This window comes from Phodopus roborovskii, unplaced genomic scaffold, assembly GCF_943737965.1.
Source record: "Phodopus roborovskii unplaced genomic scaffold, PHOROB, whole genome shotgun sequence".
NCBI classification, from domain to species: domain Eukaryota; kingdom Metazoa; phylum Chordata; class Mammalia; order Rodentia; family Cricetidae; genus Phodopus; species Phodopus roborovskii.
This window is the reverse complement of record NW_026126540.1, coordinates 17,988,871-18,012,082: the sequence shown is the minus strand read 5'-3', so window position 1 is coordinate 18,012,082 and position 23,212 is coordinate 17,988,871. Positions and strand designations below refer to the sequence as shown.

The 23,212-nt window shown below is 39.8% G+C and overlaps 1 protein-coding gene across 1 annotated transcript in view; it reads left to right on the top strand.

Annotated features, from left to right (window-relative positions):
• Mnd1 (meiotic nuclear divisions 1) overlaps positions 1–23,212 on the top strand; it is a 57,498-nt gene that overhangs the window by 21,374 nt on the left and 12,912 nt on the right. Inside the window, exons 5-6 of the mRNA XM_051198855.1 lie at positions 9,376–9,450; positions 21,316–21,430. Coding sequence (XP_051054812.1) covers positions 9,376–9,450; positions 21,316–21,430 — 190 coding nt within the window. The remainder of the gene's footprint in view (positions 1–9,375; positions 9,451–21,315; positions 21,431–23,212) is intronic.

The window sequence follows — 23,212 nt, the reverse complement described above, 5'->3', positions numbered from 1 at the left end:
ATGTTTATAAAGAATGATGTTGTATTATTCACTTTCAAATAACAAAATACCTGAAATAAATAACGTAAGGGAAAAGGGATTTACAGTAGGTCTTCCCACAGCAGTGTGTCCAATCTAGAAACTCTGTCAGCAGCATTAACCATCACAGCTATTGTATACACACTTCCTCTGTAGCATGAATAAGTCTCTATGTCCATTAGAACTATGGCACACATTCAGGGAAGGGACCATAGGTTGCTCATATTTTGTTGCTACCATGTAATACAGTAACTGAGATACATAGAGATATGCTATGTGTTGAAAAAATACATTAATTACTAAATCACTGTCTGAGTTCAGTCCCAAGTATTATTTACTTGGTCTAGGAGCCTTCTCCCTGGTCCTGGTTTTTTCTTTCCTTCCACTCTATAACATACAGCAGTAAAAAAATGATTTCCATTATGTAGACATGATTATTTTAACCCTGTTGTAATTTTGACGTTTTGAAAAACTTGGCTTTGGGAACAAATATGTGGGAACAATGAAGTGTGTATTTTTAACTTCATTATTTCATTTTTCTGCCATTTTGCCTGAATTATACTTGACAGGATCCTGTGTAACAGATGTAATGTGTTACTGAAAAGGAAATTCTGTAATCAGAGGAATCTGAGAACCATGGATTCACAAAGTAACTAATTTGAGGTCTCTGAGCCTTTAACCTGACAGCATGCATTGCAAGTCTGTCTTGGTGTATTTCCTTGAGATATTAGTGTTCTGTGAAATAATACTCGTTAGTAAATTCTGTCCAAGTTTATAGAGTCACTTCAGCAAATAAGACTGCATCACTGTCACAGAATACCCTCTTCTCGGAGCTGTTACGCATTCCAGGTTAATGTCTGATTATTTTAGCCTGCAGATTGCATTTGAACTTGAATAGACCTCTACTGGTATCGGTGTACATATAGCTGCATTAAGTCTCCAAGAGACCACAGCTCACATCCTGTACTTAACAACCCCTTAGCAGACACTTAGGAGTAGCCAACTGGCTAGTGTCTCTGCAGTGTTTACTTAACAGGTTATGCATTTTTTTTTTTTTTTTTTTACCTAGTTTGCTTACTTCAAGCAAGAACATACAAAAGTTCATATTGCTCTGACATTTTAACATAGTCATGTTGGTATTTTTCTAAAATAAACTTGTATATTACTCACTTAAAACTAAACACGATTAACTTCTTTTTTTGTTTGTTTTGTTTTTGGAGACAGAGTTTGTCTGTGAAACAGTCTGGCTCTCCTGGAACTCACTCTTTAGGACAAGCTGGCCTCGAACTCACAGAGGTCTGCCTGCCTCTGCCTCCCAAGTGCTGGGATTAAAGAAGTGCACCACCACTGCTCAGCTCACTATTAGCATCCTTAAAGCATCTTAAAAAATTTATTTTTAATTATTTGTATATGTGTGTGGGTATGTCAGATCTCCTGGAACTGGAGTTACAGGCAGTTGTGAGCTGTCTGCTGTGCGTACTGGGAACCAAACTGGGGTCTTCCAGAAAAGCAGTGTACCCTCCTAACATCTGAGCCATCTCTCTTCTGCCCCTGTTGTTGACATTCTTATATGTGTCCTTTTTGTTTGTGTGAACAACTAAGAGAAAAATAGACTCAAATTGACTTGCCTAATAGGATAATCCGAATTCATTATCTGATGTTAAGAAGTTGTGGGTAACCTTCTCAAGGTTGGCTACTTGCAGCACGTATTGTCTGAAGTCTAGACTGTCCTTGGCATTTGGCTTTTCCTTTTTGGTTGTAAGCACTGACTGAGACTCCTAAGTCCTCTCTCAACAGTGTCTAGAGAATAGGTTGCTCCCTCTCCTTCCCTCCCTCCAGCCCTCCCTCCAACCCTTCCTCCATCACTCCCTCTTTTCCTCTCTTCCCCCTCTCTTCTTTCCTTTTCTTTCCCTCTATCTCCCTTTCCCTCCCTCTCCCTTCTTCACCCTTCTTCTCCCTCCCACTCTCCTGCCTCTCTCCCTCACACTCTGTTTAACAAGAGGAAAATGTCACCATGTCCCTTCCCTGAGAAGGCTTCTGTTTGTCTCATTGGCTAAGTCCAAGTTAACAAGCTTATACTGAAGAGATGTTCTGAGAGCGTCCATTCTTTCCGATCACATTATCACTTCAGTCTGAACAGAAATTGGAGCTTTAAGAAAGAAAGGCTTTGGTGGAGCAACTGAGAAGGTCTGCCAAATGACATCCATATGCATTTAAAAGTAAAATCTTTCAAGCTTAGCATTCCAGCTGCTCTGGAGGTTGAAGCAGGAGGATCCTTAGATGCCATCCTGGACAACATAGCAACGTCAGATGACTATCAAGAGATTTAAAGAGTGTTTACTGTGTGCTTTGCTCTTGTGGTAGGTAGCTTCAGGCTAGGCTTCCAGATGTCCTTGAAAATTACTCTCTTTGCTGTAGGAGATTCATGATGAGCTTGAAAAGGATGACCCTGGACTAGCTATGAAATTCCATAGCCCATCCCCAAAACACTATTCTCTGTTTTCTAGGAGACCCAAGCTTGTGAGAGCCATTCTCCAAAGCTGTATTCCCCCTATAAATCAGTGAATAAGGAAAAAAATCCCTTGATGCCATGCCACCAGGTGGTGGCAGAGTGTCAAAATCATGCATGCCATTAATTTTCCCAGAGAACCTTCAGTTCAGTTTGTTTGGCCTATTTTGCCCCTAGAACATTATCAGTATTTTATAAATTTTAGTGTTTTCATCCTAATATGTCTAATTGCTCTGTATTTTATAGACATTTCTTAAAAATTAACACTGTGTGTTGCGTGTGTTTAAATTGAGCTACATTTTGACCCAAGGGCATGATTCAGACTTACATGATTGTACCAAGTCAAATTCAGATATGGGATCTTATCACTTCCCTAGTATTTATATGTATTTATAACCATGATTGTTCTACATGGTAATTATTTTTTTAAATCCACTTAACTTTAGATTATGTACAAAACAATTTCAACTTTGAAATTTGTTGATTTTCTTATTTTCAAGGCTATACATTTACATATAGACTAAACTCTAACACCTCAATTCACCACAAATGTTAGTTTGATTGGGATCATTGTCTATCTCTTGGTAGCATGAAAACCAAATTTAAATCTTAACAAGAAACCAAGAAAAGTACAGTGCCCTTCCTAGGGCATAGACCTTCTAAGTCAAAGAGACAGCATACACTTGAGTGAAGACAGTCCTGTGTAAAAAAAAAAAAAAAAAATCAATGTCTGTCTGTCTAGCTAATTAGTGATGACCAACACACACTAGATTTTAACAGATAATTTTTAATTTATGCAATAAAGTAACTCCTAAAGGACCGAGAGTATATTTGAGAGGAGGAACCAGCAATGGGTTGTGCTCAGCTTACTGCCCAGCCCAGTTCTTGCATCAAAATCATTAAGTTTTTCCTTCTTAAAAAGAAGAGGATCAGTGAGATGAGATTTGTGCCTGTCAGAAAACTAAAAAAGTACAGTGTTATAGTTCAACACTGGTGTTGCTAGGACTAGAGAATAAAATTCTGTGGAGAAGCTTAAATGAACCCATGTGAAGGTTGGATGTGAGAGTTAATGCCACAGAATTGTTGGCTGACTTCCATACACAGCTTTGACATGCATGGCCACTCATACACAGCATGAACAATGTAACAGTTTATTAATAATGAAATAGTGTGGGACTGAGGGCTTGGCTTAGCTGTAGAGTGCATACTTAGCATGGCCAAGAGTCTAGGTTCAATTCTCAGTGCTATAAGGAGAGAGGCTTGACCCATAAAACTGTAAAGGTTTACTAAGTATCAATAATTGAAATCAATCTAAGAGGGTGGGTGGCTCAGTGTGTAAAGCATTTCCATACTTTCATAAGGACCTGAGTTCACATCTCCAGAACCCGTGAAAAACTGGGTGAGATAGCACACATCTGTGATTCCCAAGTACATACTACACAGAAATAGAGACATGCTATCCCTAGAAGCTCATGGGTATCTAGCCTGGCAGATACAAAAGTAAACAAAGAGACTCTGTCTCAAGGTGGAAAGTGAGGACCAGCCCATGGTTGCTATCTGACTTCCAGAGGAGCACCATAGCAAGTGTGCTCATGGGTATCTAGCCTGGCAGATACAAAAGTAAACAAAGAGACTCTGTCTCAAGGTGGAAAGTGAGGACCAGCCCATGGTTGCTATCTGACCTCCAGAGGAGCACCATAGCAAGTGTGTGCCCCTGACGTAGATACACACACTTCTGCAATACACACATCATGCATACACAAAGATTAAAGACATTAAGAAGATAAAATGAAAACAATAATGATTGTCACTTTTCAACCATACGATTGGCAGCCTTTTAAATATTTGGGGAAACTTGCAAGGAATTAGCCTATTCTTGTAAATGGCAAAATTCCCAAAATATGTTAACATGTTACAACCAGTGGGATAGACATTATCACAATAAAAGGAAATAAATATAAGTAAGTGTGGAGACCCTGGGTTCAGTACTTGCTGTACTCCTTACCCCCCTGCCAAAAGCAAAGAATATGAAGTAGGGACAGCATTTGTACACCAGTGTTCACAGCAATCTTCTTTACAATGGAGGAGATGATACAAGTGGTCATCAGTGAGGACATAACATGTACTGAACACATAAAATACAATTGTGTTCCGTTTTAAAAAGGAATGGAATTCTAGTATGTGCTACAGCATAGGTGACCCTTGAAACATGCTGGTAATGTAACCCAGATACAAAACGTGAATCCATTTATGGCAGGTAATTAGATTAGACAAAAGCAGACAGTGGTTACCACAGGTAGAAGAGTGATGTTGTTTGTTAATGGATCATTTCTGTTTGGAATGATGAAAATGTTCTGCAGATGGACAGTGGTAAAGGTTGTGTAGCAGCCTGAGTGTATTTAATGGCATTGAATAAAATATGTTAAATGATGTGTTTTGCATATCGTTTCCATAATTAAATTTTTAAAAAAGAAGTTGGAGAGATGGTTTAGAGATTAAGAACACTGGCTGATCTTGCAGAAGACCCATGGTTCCCAGCACCCTTTTGGTGGTTCACAACTGTCTATCAACTCCATTTCCAAGGGATCCAAAATCCTCTTCTAGCCTCCATGAGTATCAGGCACATGACATGGTACACATACATACATGCAGGCACTTACACATACATGGCCACTAGTGACTCAGATGCTAGAAGGGTGCAGAGCAAAGGAACTGTCCATTTGTGGCTGTTGGGAATATAAATTGTGCAGCCACTGTTCGAAGACAGCTTAGTAGTTCCTTATTAGAGTAAATATACTTTTTACCTAGTGATCCAGCAGTTGTTCTCCTTGGCATTTACCAAAGTGAGTTTTGTACATAATCTACATAGATGTTTCTAATAGATTTATCCATAATACCCACACTTGGGAGCAAATGGGGTGTTCACTAGCTTAATGGTGGAATAAACTGAAAGTTTCCCATGTATTAGACTATTATTCACTGGTGGAAAGACATTGGTTATTGTAAACTTAGGATTATCAGGGGTTCAGTGGGAATTCAATGCATATTTCTAAGTGCCAAAAGCCATTCTAGGGGAGGAAGGATAACTAGATGGAGGATATAAAATTGTGACCACAGAAACTCTTCTGTATGAGGCTTTAATAGTGGGTGCGTTTCCTAAAATTCCCAGAGTGCACAACACCAGTAGTGGGCCCTAATGTGCCATGCGTTTCAATGCTGGTGATGTCAGTGTAGGCTCATAAATTGTGACAAATATACTATTTGGTGTGAGATTTTGATAGCAAGGCAGCTCTGTATATGTAGGGTTAGGGTCTTTTGCTCAACTCTCTGTGAACCTAAACCACTCTGAAAAACAAAGTTATTTTAAAAATAATGTAGGTTTGACTTGGTTGTGCATGCCTTTAATCCCAGCACCCAGGAGGCAGAAGTAGGTGTGTCTGAGTTTGAGGCCAGCCTGATTTATATAGTGAGTTCTAGGACAGCCAGGATTACATAATTTGAGACCTTGTCTAACATAATAAAGAGCAGGTATACATAGCATACACACATTTGAAATTTATCTGAAAATAGTGAATTATAAAGCATTATACAAAGAGTAATCTGGTTTACATTTTGAAATGTTAGCTATATTGATTTGTATCTAAGTGTAAAGCACTTAGTGCTTAGATGGATAGGACTTCTAAAAAGATGTGTGTGCCACTGTCTTTCTATCCCATATCTTTACTGTGTGTCCTCCAATGTACTCAGAGAGGAGTATTGTGTTAGAGCCTCAAATCTAAAGATGAAACCTATATTTTCTAGTTATAGGTAGTTTTTACTATTCCAGCTGCTGCAATTTGTTCTGGCATACTAGGTTTTAAAAATGGTTATCATTAGTTTTAATTAAATATGAGAATGGATTTAGTATAGTATATAATTGATTCTAGTTTCAGATTATAGAAATATGCCAGAATAGTTTGGTCTTTAAAGGAATCTTGTGGTGAATATCTTTTGAAAATACAAAGTATCATCTTTTTAATTTTTTTTGTAAGTGTGGACTTTTGATTTCTAAATACAGAGATATTGAGATATTTTTCTGGTTCAAATTACAATATATTGTAGTAATTTACTTTTTCTTAGAAGGTAGATATTTTCCCATATATTAATATCTTATTGCTTCAGTTGGCTTTATTATTTGGAGAAAACAAATTTTTATTTAGATCAGTGTTTTTGCAAAATTGTAGGCCATAACCAGTAGGATCAACATCACCTGAGAAATTCATAATGCACATTCTTTGGACTATAACTGAGAGTGCTTGCTAGTGCTCAAGGATTTGGGCGTCAGAACCCTACCACTGTTTCTGTTTAGAAGCTCAGCAGCCTACTAAACATTCAGTGTCTTATTCTGATGCACACCACTGCTTGAACTACTCATGTGACCCATACGCAGTGTGGCCAAGCATCAGCTCATTCTCCTTAGAGCCCTGGTTTGACTTAATCCACAGGGCATATGAGGAACTATCTCCTTATGACTTCTAATAGCTGTACAGATCAAAATAAACAAGCAAAACCTAAAAGCAGAACAGAATCCCAAGCCTGATGGCAAAGGCAGCCTAACAAGAGCTGTGGCTACCATGGTTTTAGGGTTGAGTATCTCAAAACTAACAAGGGCCAAGCAGCCCCTCAGAAGTGTCTCTGAGCCTGGGTTTAAATTGTGTCCTATATTACCAAGAAACAACGTGACAACTCAGGAATGTAGTGCTTCATGTTTAAAATACTTAGATTGGGGGTTGGAGAGCTGGCTCAGTGGTTAAGAGCATTTGCTTCTTTTCAAGGGACTGAGTTCCACTCCTAGCACTGACTTCATATGGTGGCTCATAACTAGATGTGACTAGCTCTAGGGATACGACGTCCTCTTCTGGTTTCTGTGGGTATCTGCATACAAGCAAGAGACAACATGCATCTGAAATACTAATATGTATGTGTGTACATAAGATTTTTTTTTTCAGAATTAAGGAAGTATTGAATGACTTATCTTTCAAATGCTTTTACGTTTGTTTGACCTGACTTACTTGTATTGTCTCAGAGCTGCTGCTGGAGAGGTAGTGGAAGGAAGTAGATGGGATTTCTGCTTTCATATTGAACAGGAGAAACTTCTCAATAGTAAAGCTACCAACTCCCTAAAGTTATTCCTTCTGAATTGTAGGCAAGACTGGTATTTAAACATGAATCTCCCTCTATATAGCTAGACTTATATTGTGAAAAGTCAGTTTCTTCTTGGCTAACAAATTCAGTTAATCCAGTCCTCACTTACTTTCTAGATGTTTATGACTCCAGAGTGACAGAGGCATGGAAGACATTTTAAGAAGGCTAATCTCCAATCAAACAAGCCTGAAATTTCTTAATTTATAGTAAAAGATGTGCTAGAAACTGGGTGTTGGGAGTTGTCCCTGATTATTTATTTACTCACAGATTCAGGTGAGAGTAATAATTGTAAGGGGTCAGGTGTACCCTGAAATTTGTCAGTCTTTTCTAGTGGTATGTTCGTAGGTTTTCCATGCTTACTGTTTGGATGACTTCCACATGGAATTGATCTGCTTTCTAAGCTAAATAAGATGAATATATTAGTTAATTGACAAATTAAACATGTTTAGAATTGGCAGCAGGTAACAGATTTCTTATGGAGTACGCAGTTCCTCTTAGAATCTTTACTGGGACAAGGGAAATAGCACTGACTTACAGCAGTGGCACAGTACAAGTCTACATAAACAGCCTCAGGGACTCTGGAGAGACCTTAGTCAAAAGTCAAAAGGGAAATCAAATTTGAATAAAGATTTTTAAGAGAATTGTTTTTTTTTTTTTTTTTTAATTCTCAAATCCAATTTCTAAAGTAAGTTGAGATAGAGGTTATTTGGGGGTAGAGATGGAATAGCAGATAAAGATTATATAAAAATGTTGAAGACATATTACTCATGGCTGGGGGTGGTGCCACAGACCTTTAATCCCAGCACCTGGAGTGGTAGAGGTATGCTGTTCTCTCTGAGTTTCAGGCTAGTGAAGGATATGTAATGAGACCTTGTCTCAAAACAACAACAACAAACAAAACTTAAAGACTCTATTTTTTTTTCTGTATGGATTAAGAAAACATTTACTTTTTGTATTGGTTAATTTTATGTCAACTTGACAGGTTTTTTTTTTTTTTTTTTTTTTTTTGCTTTTTTGTTGTTATTGTTTTGTTTCTCAAGACAGAGTTTCTTTGTGTAACAAACAGCCTTGACTGTTCTGGAATTCACTTTGTAGACCAGGCTGGCCTCAAACTCACAGTAATCCACCTGCCTTTGCCTCCCAAGTGCTGGGATTAAAGGCATGTACCACCATGTCGAGCCCATTTTCTTATTTAGTGATTGATGGGGGCAGGGTGGCCCTGCCCATTGTAGGGGTGGTGGTCCTGGGTTCTATAAGAAAGTAGCCTGAACAAGCCATGAGGAGCAAGCCTTTAGGCAGCACCCCTCCATGACCTCTGCATCAGCTTTGCCTCTAGGCTCCTGCCCTGGTTGAGCTCTTCTCCTGACTTCCTTCAGTGGTGCATTATGAATGTGGAAATGTAAGCTGAATAAAACCTTTCCTCCCCAGATTCCTTTTGATCATGGTTGTTTCATCCTAGCAATCAATAGCAACCCTAAGACACTTTTTCATTCTACTCTAATGATTGATAATTTTCTTCAAATTAGAAAAGTTAGTTTTCAGTGTGGCCTTTAATGTTTTTTATAACATAGAGCTGAACCAACAGTCTATTTCATTTTGTCTTCTAAAGTATCTGCCAGGCAGTTTCTTAGCAAACCATTTTATCTGTTTGATTCTCTCTCTAGCTGTCGGAGGGAAGCCAGAGGCATGCAAACCTGCAGAGGAGCATTGAGAAAGCTAGAATTGGGCGGCAAGAAACAGTAAGTTTGTGTCTATACATTCTTTAATTGTGTGTGTGTGTGTGTGTGTGTGTGTGTGTGAGATAAACCCTGGAGCCAGGCTGTCTTAAGTTTGAAAATCTCCTAAATTTTGTTCTTAATCTTTGTTCTTAGTCAGTTATAACATGGGGAATAATAAAGTATGTTTCATTAGGTTATTGTGTGGATTAAACTAGTTAATACTTGTAAAGCTTTACACGAACATCTAGTATATAGAAGGCCCTATTAAATGCTTATATACATATTTTAAGAGTTATAATAGAAAATGATCAATATAATATCCTTGTGATAGCTATTCTTGTTGTCAACTTGACTACATCTGGAATTAACAAAGTTATAACTGTGAGGGATCTTTTCTTAATTAAATCACTTGAAGTGGGAAGATCCACTTTTAACCCAGCTCTTCTGAGGTGAGAAGACCACAGTAATCTGGGCCACACCCTCTGCTGGCTGCCTGGGTAAAAGATGGGCAAAGGGAAGCTTGCTCTCTCTGCCTTCTTGCACTCATTCTAGTTGCCATATCCATTCCTTCACCGGCCTACTTGTTTGGATTTCGGTGTATACTGAAGACCAGCTGAGACAACCAGTCTCGTGGACTGAACAACTGTTGGATTCTTGGACTTTCCCTTGGTAGACAAACATTGTTGGAATAGCTGGACCATAGATTGTAAGCCACTCTAACAAATGCCCCCTCTCTCCCTCCCTGTGTGCCTCCCTCCCTCTATCTGCTATCAATCAATCTATTTACAGGGCTATCTGTCATCTGTCTATCTAGGTATGTATGTATGTATGTATGTATGTATGTATGTATGTATGTATGTATGTATATCCAGAAGTGTTTTCAGTGTTAGCATGAATTTTTTAAGTATCTAGAATAGGTTTTCCAATTTGTTGACACCTATAGTTACTTTGAAGCTTTTCCAGTTATGAAGCCTCTCCTAGATACTGAGACAGTATTGAAAGCCCATGGCATGAACTAATTTACAACTTAAGGAAACAAATGCATCTGATTATCCTGATTCATTGGTTGTGAGAGAAACAGATTTGGTGACTGTATATACAAGTTTTGACAGTTTCTAAAAAAATAAGAAAAATGATGATGCTGATTGGTTGCTCTGAGCATCTCCTGATAAACTGACAAAGGAAAAACATATGCCCTGTGGTAAAGCTAACTAACTTCTAGCATCTCAGAAGACAGTGAAGGACAAAGAGCTTAAGTTGCAGATGTTGGACCCTAATTCTGGGGTCCTGATGGGCCAGTGGGAGAGCCCCTCGACACAAACACCAAAACCAGGAGATGCAACAAGCAAGAGGTGTTTATTGAACGAGTGCACTCGGGTGTCAGCAATCTCGGGGAAAGCTGCACACCCCTCAAAGGGTTTAGGCTCCTTTTTATAGAGAAAGACATGCATGGGGCACAAGGTGATTGATTACAAAGTATGATCTCATGTTTGAGACATCACCCAGGTATGACCTGTTCTTATTCAAAGGATAAATCATAGAATGACTTGGAAAGTTCCCAGACTGGCCGTTGGCCAGGAGTGACCCAGACAGGGCTGTTCATCTGGGACCATTTGTTCCAGGGTTGGGGGCCTATTTCCTTGTTGTGGGCCAACATACTCTGGCTTTCTCTTGGCTGTAACTAGTCCTATTTAACAAGATCAGTCTAGCATGACCATTAGCCCCCTTACCATAGTAACTTTCTTGTTTCCATAATTTCTGTTCTCTCCTCCCATGTCAATGTTCATGGTTTTCTATATTCCACTTGCAAGAATTATTCTCCTGCCCTTTTCTTACATCCTTGCTCTGCAAACTAAAATCTTTCACAGAAAATGAAATCAAAGCCTTCTTTATAAGTCTGGCTGAAAGCCACAGAAAATTCATGTCCCAGTCTCTGAGGGTATTAAAGTAAGGACATTGATTGGTAAAGAATGGGATCCTGTAACTTGGGATGGGGTTGTGTGGAAGGACCCTGTTGAGACTGAGAACTTTGAACCCTCGAGGGTTTATCTCACCCGAGGAGGAGGTTGCTCCATCCTCAACAGAAGATGTACTCCCACCCCCACCCCTGGAAATACTGCCTTTTCTACCCTTGACTGAGGAAATGAATTCTTCATTGTTTGCTAAACCAGTTGTGATTTTCCCTTAAGAAGACACTAGGCAAGATAATACTGATGTCCCTCAGGGCCCACCAATCATTCATTGCCTGTATACCTATAACCAGACTTGAGGCTAAGCAGGCTCCTAGAGGGGAAGTAGAAAGAATAGTCCATGAGGTGGTGCACTATGGTACTAAAGAGCTTAATAAAGTTGGTAATTCATTCACACAGAAATCTGGAGAATGGGTGAAAATAGGTTTTAAGAGTGTGGGGTTGTGTTGGAAGGAGCATAAAACTGTATTGGGCGGAGTTTTTTTCTATGGGCTCACTGAGTGGAGATTCTAGGTATAGTATAGAAGCTTGCTCAGTTTAAAAAAAAAAAAAAGTGTCCAAAGTTTGTTTGAGTGGTTGAAAAGGAAGTTGGAGATGCCTGATATCCCTTGGCTTAGGGTTGATGAAGGGGTTTTAAGACTTCAGGAAATTGCAAGGCAAGAGTGGGCACACTGTGTAAAACCTATCCTCCACTATGGGAACACCAAGAAGACACGCCCTTCACAAATCCTTTATGATGCAAAATGGTGAGAGGGACACCAGCACATTTTAAGAGCTTTGCTGTTACCTTTTTCCTTGTGCCAGACTTTAGGGTTGGAAACACTGGTGTGCAGTTAGAAGAATTAAATGCAGTGGGTTTAGTTGGGCCCGGAAATAGCAGGGGCCAAGTAGCAGCACTGAATTGGCAAAGGCAAGGTGATTATAGTTATCATAATGGGCAGCCCAGGCAAAGCAATGTTTATAATGGCCTGGCCCATAATGGACAGCATTGGCAAAGTGAGTTTTATGGTGATATGACTCAAATAGAGCTTTGGTACTGGCTAATAAATCCCATGAAATAGGTAAAAAGTATGTTGCATTTTTGTTTCATCTATATAACAAAAACAAGACTGCATTGTATTATGGTAAAAGGGAATCTTGGCCTATGAGTCAATTTCCAGATGTGAGTCAGTTTGCAGATCCAGAACCTCTTGAATGGAGGCATGACCAGGTTCTCCTGGGGAAAGACCTTGATAAAATGCCAGAGTTTTACTGTTAGCCTTTCTCCAGTCCTTCCCCAGAGGGATAACTGTACACTGGGGGAAATGAAAAAAATCAGACTTTCTGGGGTCTCTTGGATACTGGTTCTGAATTAACACTGATTTTTTTCGGGGGGGAGCTGGTTAAAGTTGGAGCTTATGGAGGTCAAGTGATTAATGGAGTTTTGGTTGAAGTCCAACTCACAGGTCTATTAGGTCCTTGAACTCATCCTGTGGTTATTTCCCCAGAATGTGTAATTTGGAAAGATATACTTAGAAGCTGGCAGAATTACTACATTGGTTCCTTGATCTGTGGAGGTAGGGCTATTATGGTTGGAAAGACCAAAGTTGCCTTTGCAAAAAAAAAAAAAAAAAAAAAAGAAAAGAAAAAAAAAGAAAAAAGAAAAGAAAAAGAAAGAATGAAAGGAAGAAAAAGAAAGACTGAATGAAAGACAATATCACTTCCCAGGGGGAATTTCAGAAATTAGTGATACCCTCAAGGATTTGAAAGATTCAGGGGTGATGATTCCAACCACATCTCCCTTTATCCCTCCTATTTGGCCAGGGCAGAAGACAGATGGATCATGGACAATGACAGTTGACTATCAAATGATTATCGAAAACTTAAAGTAGTGACTCCAATTGCAGCTGCTATACCAGAAACGGTGTCCTTTCTTGAGCAGATTAGCATATCTCCTTATACATGGTTTATATTTATTGATCTAGCAAATGCCTTTTCCTTGTACCTGTCCATAAAGACTACCAGAAGAAATTTGTTGTCAGTTGGCAAGGCTAACAGTGTACCTTTACAGTTTTACCTCAAGGATATATTAAACTCTCAAACTCTGTGTCATAACTTAAAAGGGATCTTGATCATCTGTCTCTTCCACAAAATATCACACTGGTGCACTATATTGACAACACTATGCTGATTGAACCAAGTGAGCAGGAGGTAGCAACCATTTGGATTTACTGGTAACATATATGTATGTCAGAGAATGGGAAATCCAACCAAGATCCAAGAGCCTTCTATCTTGAAAGTTTTATTGAAGTTTTTAGGAGTCCAGTGGTGTGGGGAATGATAATACCATACCACCAAGAAAGCACAATGTTTAGTGGTCCTATTTGGATTCTAGGGATGGTACATTCTTCACTTGGGTGTATTACTCTGGCCCATATACCAAGTGACTTTGAAAGCTGCTAGCATTGAGTAGAGCCCAGAATAGGAAAAGGCTTTTCAATAGGTTCAGGGTGCTGTGAAGGCTACTCTATCACTTGGACCATATGATCTAGCAGACCTGATAGTACTCGAGGTGTCATTAGCAGATAGGGATGCTGTTGTGAGCCTTTGGCAAGCCCCTATAGGTAAATCACAGAAGATTTCCCCGAGAGACAGCTCTTGGCCTGCTATTGGGCCTTAGTGGAAACTGAATGTGTGACAATGAACCACCAAGTTACCATGTAACCTGAACTGCTCATCATGAGTAAGCCATAAAGTAGGATGTGCACAGCAGCAATCCATTATCAAATGGAAGTGGCATAAATGTGATCAGGCCCAAGCAGGTCCTGAAAGCATAAGCAAGTTACATGAAGAAGTTGCCTAAATACCTATGGCTTCTATTCCTGTTACAATGCCATCAACTGCCAGGCATGCACCTACAGCCTCATGGGATGTGCCTTATAACCAAGAAGGAGAAGACTAGGGCCTACTTTACTGATGGTTTTGCACATTATGCTGACATCACCAGAAGCTGATAGCTATAGCATTACAACCCCTTTCTGAGACAACCCTGAAAGACATTGACAAACAGGAAAATCATCATAGTGGGCAGATCTTCAAGCAGTACGCATGGTCATACATTTTTGTTGGAAGGAGAAATGGCCAGATGTGCAGCTGTTCACTGATTCATGGGCTGTACAGTGGGTTGGCTGGATGGTCAGGGACTTGGAAAGGGCGTGATCAGAAAATTGGTGAGAAAGACATCTGAGAAAGAAGTGCATGGTTAGATGGCTTCAAATGGGTGAAGGATGTGAAGATACCTGTGTCCCATGTGAATGCTCACCAAAAGGTGACGTGAGCAGAGGATGAATTCAGTAAACAAGGGGGTTGGATGACCTGTTCTACAGACAGCACCTTTCCCCAGCCATCCCAGCCATTGCTGAATGGGCCCATGAACAAAGTAGCCATGGTGGCAGAGATGGAGCTTATGCATTGGCTCCACAATGTGAACTTCACTCTCCCAGGCTGACGTGGCTACAGCCGCTGCTGAGTGCCAGCCAGCCAATAGCAGAGACCAACACTGAGCCCCAGGTGCCACCATTTCTTGGGGTGATTAACCAGTGACCTGGTGGCATTGGATCACTTCCTCTGTGAAAAGGAAAACAATTTGTCCTTACTGCAGTAGAATCTGTGGTTATGGATTTGCCTTTCCTGCATATAATGCTTCTGCCAACACCACCATTGTGGACTTTACAGAATGCCTGATCCTCCAACATGGCATTTCACACAGTATTGCTTCTGACCAGGGAACTTATTTTATAGCGAGAAGTGCAACAGTGGGCCCAAAATCGTGGAAGCCATTGATCTTAACACGTTTTTTCACAGTGCAGCTGGCCTTATAGAAAGATGTAAAAGCCTTTTAAAGACACAGTTATAATGCCAATTAGGAGACAGGAACCTGGAGGACTGAGGCAGGTTCTCCAGAAGACAGTATATGCATTGATACGCTGCCCAAGGTATCTGTGGGTTCAAAAATAAAGGGATGGAAAGGGGAATGTTTCCACTCACTATCACTCCTAGTGACCCTCTAGGAAATTAATTTTTTTTGTCTTGTTCCAACAACCTTAAGTTCTATTGGCCTAGAAGTTTTGGTTCCAGAGCAGGGAATGCTCCTGTAGGAGCCACAACAAGCATTCCATTGACGTGGAAGCTCAGACTTCTTCCTAGTCACTTTGGACTTTTCATGGCCTTAAGCCAACAGGCTAAGAAAGAAATAACAGTATTAAGAGAGGAAACTGGATTGTTTCACAGTAGAGGTAAAAAGATTATGTCTGGAGTGCAGGAGATTACTTAGATCATCTCTTGGTGTTAATCATATCAGGTGTTTCTTGGATGCAGCCAAAGCATGGATCCTGTTTTTAGAGCCATTTTGTTAATATGTCTTTTTAGGGGAATTGACATCACTGAGGTTGAGAATTATCAATGAACAATGTTTGTTGATTCACGTTATTTTATTGTGCATTGCTTTTTCTTTCCCTTCTTTTGATTTGCTGGTCTAATATTTTTTATTCCTTGTGTTTTCATGGGTGTCATTAATCTCGTCAGGTTTACGTTTTCCTACTAGCACAGTGGTTCTTAATCTGTGTGTTGCGACCCCTTTTGGGGGATTGAACAGCCCTTTCACAGGGGTCACCTATGACCACCAGAAAGCATAGATATTTACATTGCAGTTCATAACAGTGACAAAATTATCATTATGAAGTAAGAACAAAAATACTTTTATGGTTGAGGTTCACCACAACATGAATTGTTTTAAAGGGTCACAGAATTAGGGAGGTTGAGAACCACTGCTCTAGTGTCTATTGTAGGGCTTACATTTTTTTTCTTTTTTTTTTTTTTTTTTTTTAATCATGGAATCTCTTTCATCTCTTTCTCCACCTATTGTGATGGAAAGTTTTTCTGGGTATAGTAGTTTAGGGTGGCATCTGAGAGTCTCAGAATCTTTCTAGGTTCTTCTGGCTTTAAGAGTCTCCATTGGGAATCTAGTGGGTCTGCCCTTGCCTGTTGCTTGGTCTTGTAATACTTCTCAGTTCTGCATGTTTAGTTTTTGGTCACTGTATGACGTGGGAGTCTCTTCTCTGGTCTAGTCTGTTTGGAGTTTTGCATGTTTCCAGCACCTTAATTGGTGCCACCTTGTTTGGGTTGAGGAAAATTTTTTCTATGATTTTGTTGAAGATATTTGCTGAACCTTTGCTTGGGCTTCTTCTTTTTCCTGTATTCTGATTATTGATAGATTTAGTCTTTTCACAGTGTCCCTGATATCCTGGATCGTTTGTGCCTGGATTTTTTACATTTAACTTTTTTTTGGGGGGGGGGGACTGGGGTGTCCATTTCTTCAATGCCTGAGAGTCTTTCTTCCATCTCTTGTGTTCTGTTGGTGAGACTTGCCTCTGAGGATCCTGTCTGAATTTTATAAATGTTTCCTTTTCAGTTTCCTTTCAGTTTGGACTTTCTATATTGATTCTGTTTTTACCTGCAGTGCCTAAACTGTTTTCTCCGTTTCATCCCACTCTTCTGTTTTCATAGAATCATTTAATGGATTATTCATTTCCCCTTTTAGGAAATTAAAGGCTATTTTGAAGTCCTTATCTTGTGTTTTAGCTATATTGCATTTCTCAGGGCCTGTTATATGGTAGGGTTGCTATCCTCTAGTGGAGACAAGTTGTCCTGGCTGTTATTGTGTTTTTATACTGGCATCTTGGCATCTGGGATTGGGAAAATTGTAATTCTAGGTGCTATCTGGTCTTGTCTTTGTTGGGTGGATGTTTCTGTTATTCTCTCTGGTTCTTAGGAGAGTGTGGTGGCTGTGTGTTGACTAGTAGGGAATGCTTCTGAGATCCTGACATGTATGGCCACTGGGGATTCCCTTTAGAATATGTTTCTTGGTATGGGAAGCTGACACTTAGGGATAGAGCTGGGTTAGAAGTGAGGGTGGGGGCTGAGAGGTCACTGATGGTGTTCCCTGAGGGAGAAATAAAGGATGTGCTTCTAGGATCTGTTTAGTCCCCTAGGAATGGGTGTAAAAAGGGAGGAGAGGCCAGAGTGGGTAGTTGGTTGGTTTCCCAGAGATTGCCTGCTAGAATTAGAGACTCAGACAAAAAAAAAAAAAAAAAAAAAATATATATATATATATATGTGTGTGTGTGTGGGGAGGGGGTCAGTGTGGCAGCCTGTAAGAGATCTGTGTGATATTCTAGAAATGGGGGCAGAGAGGAAGAGGAAGCTACAGTAGGTGGTCTTCTCCGAGCTGGAGATGAGACTGGGGGATTAGATTTGAAGAGAGGAGAGAGAGTGAAGATCTGAAGATTGCCTATCTGCTCTCCTGGCTAGTGTAGTGGGCAGGTCCCCAGGAAGTGCCTTCGGAGTTGGTGGCTATGACAGAGGAGTGGGGTTAAGGTTAGAGGTAAGGGTTGGGAAGGCTATATATAGGAGATCTGTTTGATTTCCTGGAGTTGGGGGCAGAGAGGCAGGGTCTATTTTTTGTTTGTTTGTTTTTTGTTTCTTATGATTCTAGAGTTTGAAGCCAAGGCTTTGTGAATGCTAGGCAAGTGCTCTACCATTGGGAAGAAAAGAACAATAAACAACTGAGCAAATCTCTATTTTTTTTTTTTTTGAGATTTGAAAGGAACAAGTGTTTATTTTATTTTATTTTATTTTATTTTTAGTCTCTATATTTTTTAAAGGACCAAGCAGACACTTTAACAGGCTGCTTAGTTTTCTCTCAGATTTTAGGCCTCAGTTTCAGTTGCCTGAGACTGAAAAAGCAGTTTCTGAGGAAGAGCCATGAACAAAGGACAATTAGACCCAATACTCCTGTCAGCAGGATGGGGAGAACTGGCCTACCCAGCCCTTAGCCAGTCTGAGATAATGACCAAATAAGGACAAGGCTGGGACTTGTCCAGGCCTGCCCCAAAGTGAAAAGCTGTAACCCAGCTCAGTACCTAACTAGCCCTAGCCAATTAAAAAGTTACTAACATGATTGCTGCTGACATAAGCCATTGAGCTAACTTCTTGGACACTTCCCTCAGTTAGGCTTAAAAAGACCTCACACACTTCTCCATCTTGCTTTTGTGGAGAATGGTTGGCCCTGGCATGCTGGAATCTTTTTTAAGATAATAAATGCTCTTGCTGTTTGCATGTGTGGATATTGGTCTTTTGTGGGACTTCACCAAGGATCCTAACAATTTTAACATTAAAGATCAGCACAAACTACTAGACATTCCCCTGGCCTTGATTCCTGTCACTTGATTGTGAAGGAAGCAATCTGAAAATGTGTTACATTGCAGAGAGGACCATGTCACAGGTTTACAGGGAGTTTGTGTTTATACATTTACTTCAGATATATTCTCTTATGTTAGTTTTCAGCACAGTTACAAATAAGAATCAGAAGATGGTAATTTGTGTAAACTGTTTAAGAAAACGCAAACCTGTCTGTTTTTTGTAGTTGATAGACCTACCTTCAATGAATAGTGGCAGCCAGTCTACTGAGGATGAGTTAATCCTCTTAGCCAGTATAGCTGAGGATCCCAAGGAGCCCACTCACTGTAAAGCCACAGTGGAGCTTTTAGCCAGCAGAAGGGCATTATAATCAGAAAGACTCCTAACGAAGCCTTACCAACAGTTTTCAGAAGTATCCACACCTTGTCTGTTAGGGTTCAGCTACAAAAATGCTGCTGAAGAAATCATTAACACCAGGCATGTTGTCTGGAAATTTCTAAGTGTATTTTGCTTGCCAGCTGTATAAGAAGTGACTGCCATTACTATCTTCAGTTTTGTATTTGAGGAACTAGAAGCATGAAGACATTAAATACCATGGCAGAGATTTCCCATCCCAGTGCCTGGAGCATCACCATTTTGCTTACACAGACCTTCACTCCTTTGCTTCTCCTGGCTTCACTGGCTTTTTCTCCTCCTCTTTCTTCTACCAAAGCATGTATAATCTGGGTGTAGACCACAAGTAGTCACCATTCTAGTGAGCCTCGAATTTTTCTGAGCTGTATCAGTATGGCATTTATTAATTATATTTACCCATTTACATTTAAATCATACATAGTTCAGTTTTTCAGTCATAGCAACCATATTGCATATGCATGTGATTAATGACCCTGTACTGGAATGTGCAGAGCTAGGTTGTTCCCGTCATGCAGTGCTCTATTGGGTTAGTATGCTCTAGAGCATGATACTCTCTAGACAACTGCAAAACTAGAGTACAATAGAAAGTACAGGATGGCAGGGAAGCCTTAGGCCAGCCCCATTCAGGCCACTTGAACTTTGATTTTTGCCTTGTATTCATCTGAGAAGCTTTGCCAGTATTTGATTTTGTATGAAATTATTTTTCAGGTTTCACAAATGTCAGCCACACAGTCATAGCAATATGACATCTCTGTGTTGATGTGGGCTCTGCCTAAAATGTCAAAGGGTGACTATTGGCTTATTCTATTAAAAAGCTTTATTTGGTTCACCTTGAAAGAAAAATGGCAGGAGGCCATCTCTAATCCCTTTAAATATTTATAAAGGTTAATCATTTAAAGTAGAAAAAAACCTGGAACATTTTAAAAACACCTTTTGAAAGATAATTGTTTAATGATTAATGTTGCTGGAAACAGTGACTTACATGCATAAGCACAAGCCATGAAATTAACCTAAAAGCAGTGCAAACTTTTCCTTGATGCATGCTAACATCATCATCTTTGAGTTCAACCATGTGTAACCATCTGCTCTTGCCTGCTTGTGATTGTTGCATTCTACTTGCTTATTCCTATTATTCAGTATATATGAAAGGCTTGAGATTTCAGAGAAGGACGGGAATTAGACTTGTTCTTATACTGCACATATTTGTGCGTATACTGATGTGTGTCCACTGAGGGATTGGCTCCAAGATTTTGTGAGATACTAAAATCTGGTTGGACCCATGGATGCTCACCAGATAAAGGTGCTTGTTGCCAAGGCTGACAGCCTGAGTTCAATCCCAAGGACCCTCAGGATGGAAACTCCACACAAATAATCTATGAATTAAAATGTCAATTATATATGTCTATATATAATATCTATGTAAAATATGTTTTTATTTATAAGGGTAATATATGTCTATAAAATGGCATAATAGTTGCATATATCTTGTATAATCCTCATATATTTTAAATAATCTTTAAAGTATGTATAATTTTTACTACATCAGAAAAACTCTGTAAACATTTTTTTCTGTAGTATCATTCAGAGTTTGACTCTGAGGGAAACTTATGTACGTGTTTAGTATAGGTATATGTTTTTCTTTTTTAGTGTTTTTGATATGTGGATGATTGAATATGCAAATGCAGAGCCTATGGATACTGGGAGCTGACTATATAAAATATCATGTCAAATAATTGTTTACAGAATTTATTACTTTGTTACACATGAAATTTATTTTGTTGTGAAATAGAATATTTGTTTAGCTATGTAAAGATGTGTTACCTTTGTGTTGCAGAAGAATTGTTTAACTATGTAAAGATGTGTTTAATTTGTTTATGCTGCATTTGTCTAACTATGTAAAGATGTGTTGCTGTTATACCTTGCCTGCCTACGGCACCTAATTGATCTAATAAAAAGCTGAACAGCCAATAGGTAGGCAGAGGATGAATAAGTGGGGCTGGTGGGCAGAGAAACAAAGGGAGCCAGTCACCTGGGGGCCAGCTAGCCAAACATGGGGAAAGCAGGAAAGCAGAAGGACAGTATATAGATTAATAGAAATGGGTTAATTTAAGTTAAAAAAAAAAAAAAAAGCTAGCTAGAAATGAGCCTAAGCTAAGGCCAAACATTCATAATTAATAAGTTTCTGTGTCATGATATGGTGGTTGGTAGTCCAATACAGCCTGCTACATTATTTGGCCTAAATGCCCATAAAATCCTTTACATCCAGGAAGAACGAGCCATGCTTGCAAAAGAACTTTCTTCATTTCGGGACCAAAGGGATCAACTTAAGGCAGAAGTCGAAAAATACAGAGAATGTGACCCACAAGTTGTGGAAGAGATACGTAAGTTTATATCATAACTTCTTTAATTTTGGTAACAAGAGACTTGACATGGCTTAGTTGTGTAGAAATCATCCTTTCTGTGTGTGTGTGTGTGTGTGTGAGAGAGAGAGAGAGAGAGAGAGAGAGGGAGGGAGGGAGAGAGGGAGAGAGGGAGAGGGAGAGAGAAAGGGAGGGAGAGAGAGAACCTCCTTTAAGACCGCTTCAGGCTGTGTGCTCACTCAGTGTCTGTGGTCTGACAGAATGACACTGCCTCACAATTGCTACTGAGGAGATTCGCAGTCCATCCTTGAGCACCCACAGCTTTGACACTAAAAGTAAGTAGGGTAGGACAGGACAGGCAGAAAACAGTCAGGAAGCTGAGAGGTCAGAGCCGCCTCTAGTCTATGAACAGATCTACCATTACTTTCTAAGAGAAGGACATTATAAACACAAGAACTTGCCTTATGAGTATACCAATGGTCTCCTTCCTTGTGTGGAGGGCAGAGGACAAATTTGAATCAGTTGGTTCTCTCCTTTCACCATGGGGTTCCAGGAATCTGACTCAGGTCATCAAGCACCTTTTACCCACTGAGCCATCTTGCCTACATTCTTTCAATTTTAAAACAGAATCTTCAAAAGTTGGCATTATTTGTGTATTTTTAGAAACATAAAATTAGAACACTTACCGAATTTTAAAAAGCGTATTATAATGATACAACTTTTAACTGTTTAGGAAAATATATTTTTCTGTATTTTTTCTATTTTAACTTACTTTTGTTTAGGACAAACTTTACCAAGTATATGTTTTTAAATATCTGACACACACATGACGCTGACTTTGAGAACCCTGGGACTACTTGGTACTTTAGAAGTAGCCTGATCATAGTGAATTACAGTTAAGGTGGCCTAGCAAGCACATGTGTATGTGTGTTCTCTTTTGAGAACAAGATCTCTCTGTGTAGCCCAGGCTGGCTTTAAGCTAGCTGTCCTCTTGCCTCAGCCTCCAAAATGCTGGGGTTTCATTATAGTCCGGGTCACCTGCCCCAGGAAACACTGTGAACATAGAGTGGGGACCACAAAGCAGAAGATGTTTATTGATTGTGACTAAGAGGAAATAGTCATCTAAGCAAGAAAGTTGTTAGGATCACGAAACTGCGGTCAGAAAGGAGCAGACCCAGTTAGAGAATGTGAGGATCACATTTGTTATGGGAAAACAAAAGCTTTTCAGGACCTGCTGGAAGGAGCAGCCATGATGGCTCTGCAAGCAGGTCACCCGAGAGTGTTGAGCCTGGGAAGAAGCATGTCTGTGATGCTCTCTGGACCTTTAGGCATACCACACAGCTGACATCTTGAGCCAGCCTCCATTCCCTCTTGAGACTGGATGATGAGGAGGCCTGGCTTGTTGATAGATACCGCCTTGCCTCCTTTTTCTCCTTCCCCTCTGATGTTGTTACAACTTTGAGTTGAAGTAGCTAATTTTGTAGTGGCTGATTCAGATTAGCACTTTGTTCCACAGGATGGCAATTAAAAAAAAAAAAAAAAAATTGTGGGCAAACATGTCTCCCAAACACTGAATTTGCAGAGAATGACAATCTCAAAGGGTTCTACTTCCATCTCTTTCCATCTCTTTGTGAAAATCTTTATTTGTCTCTAAATACAGTTTGTAATTTTTAGATTCTAGAGAACGGCACCAGCCAGCTGGTGTGCAGTAATTCTACCACTCTTCCTTGGAGCAGCACTTCTTTGCTTCTGCTCTGTTCTTTTCTCTGCTTAGCAGCTGTAAGTGTTAGCCCTTCTCAGTGA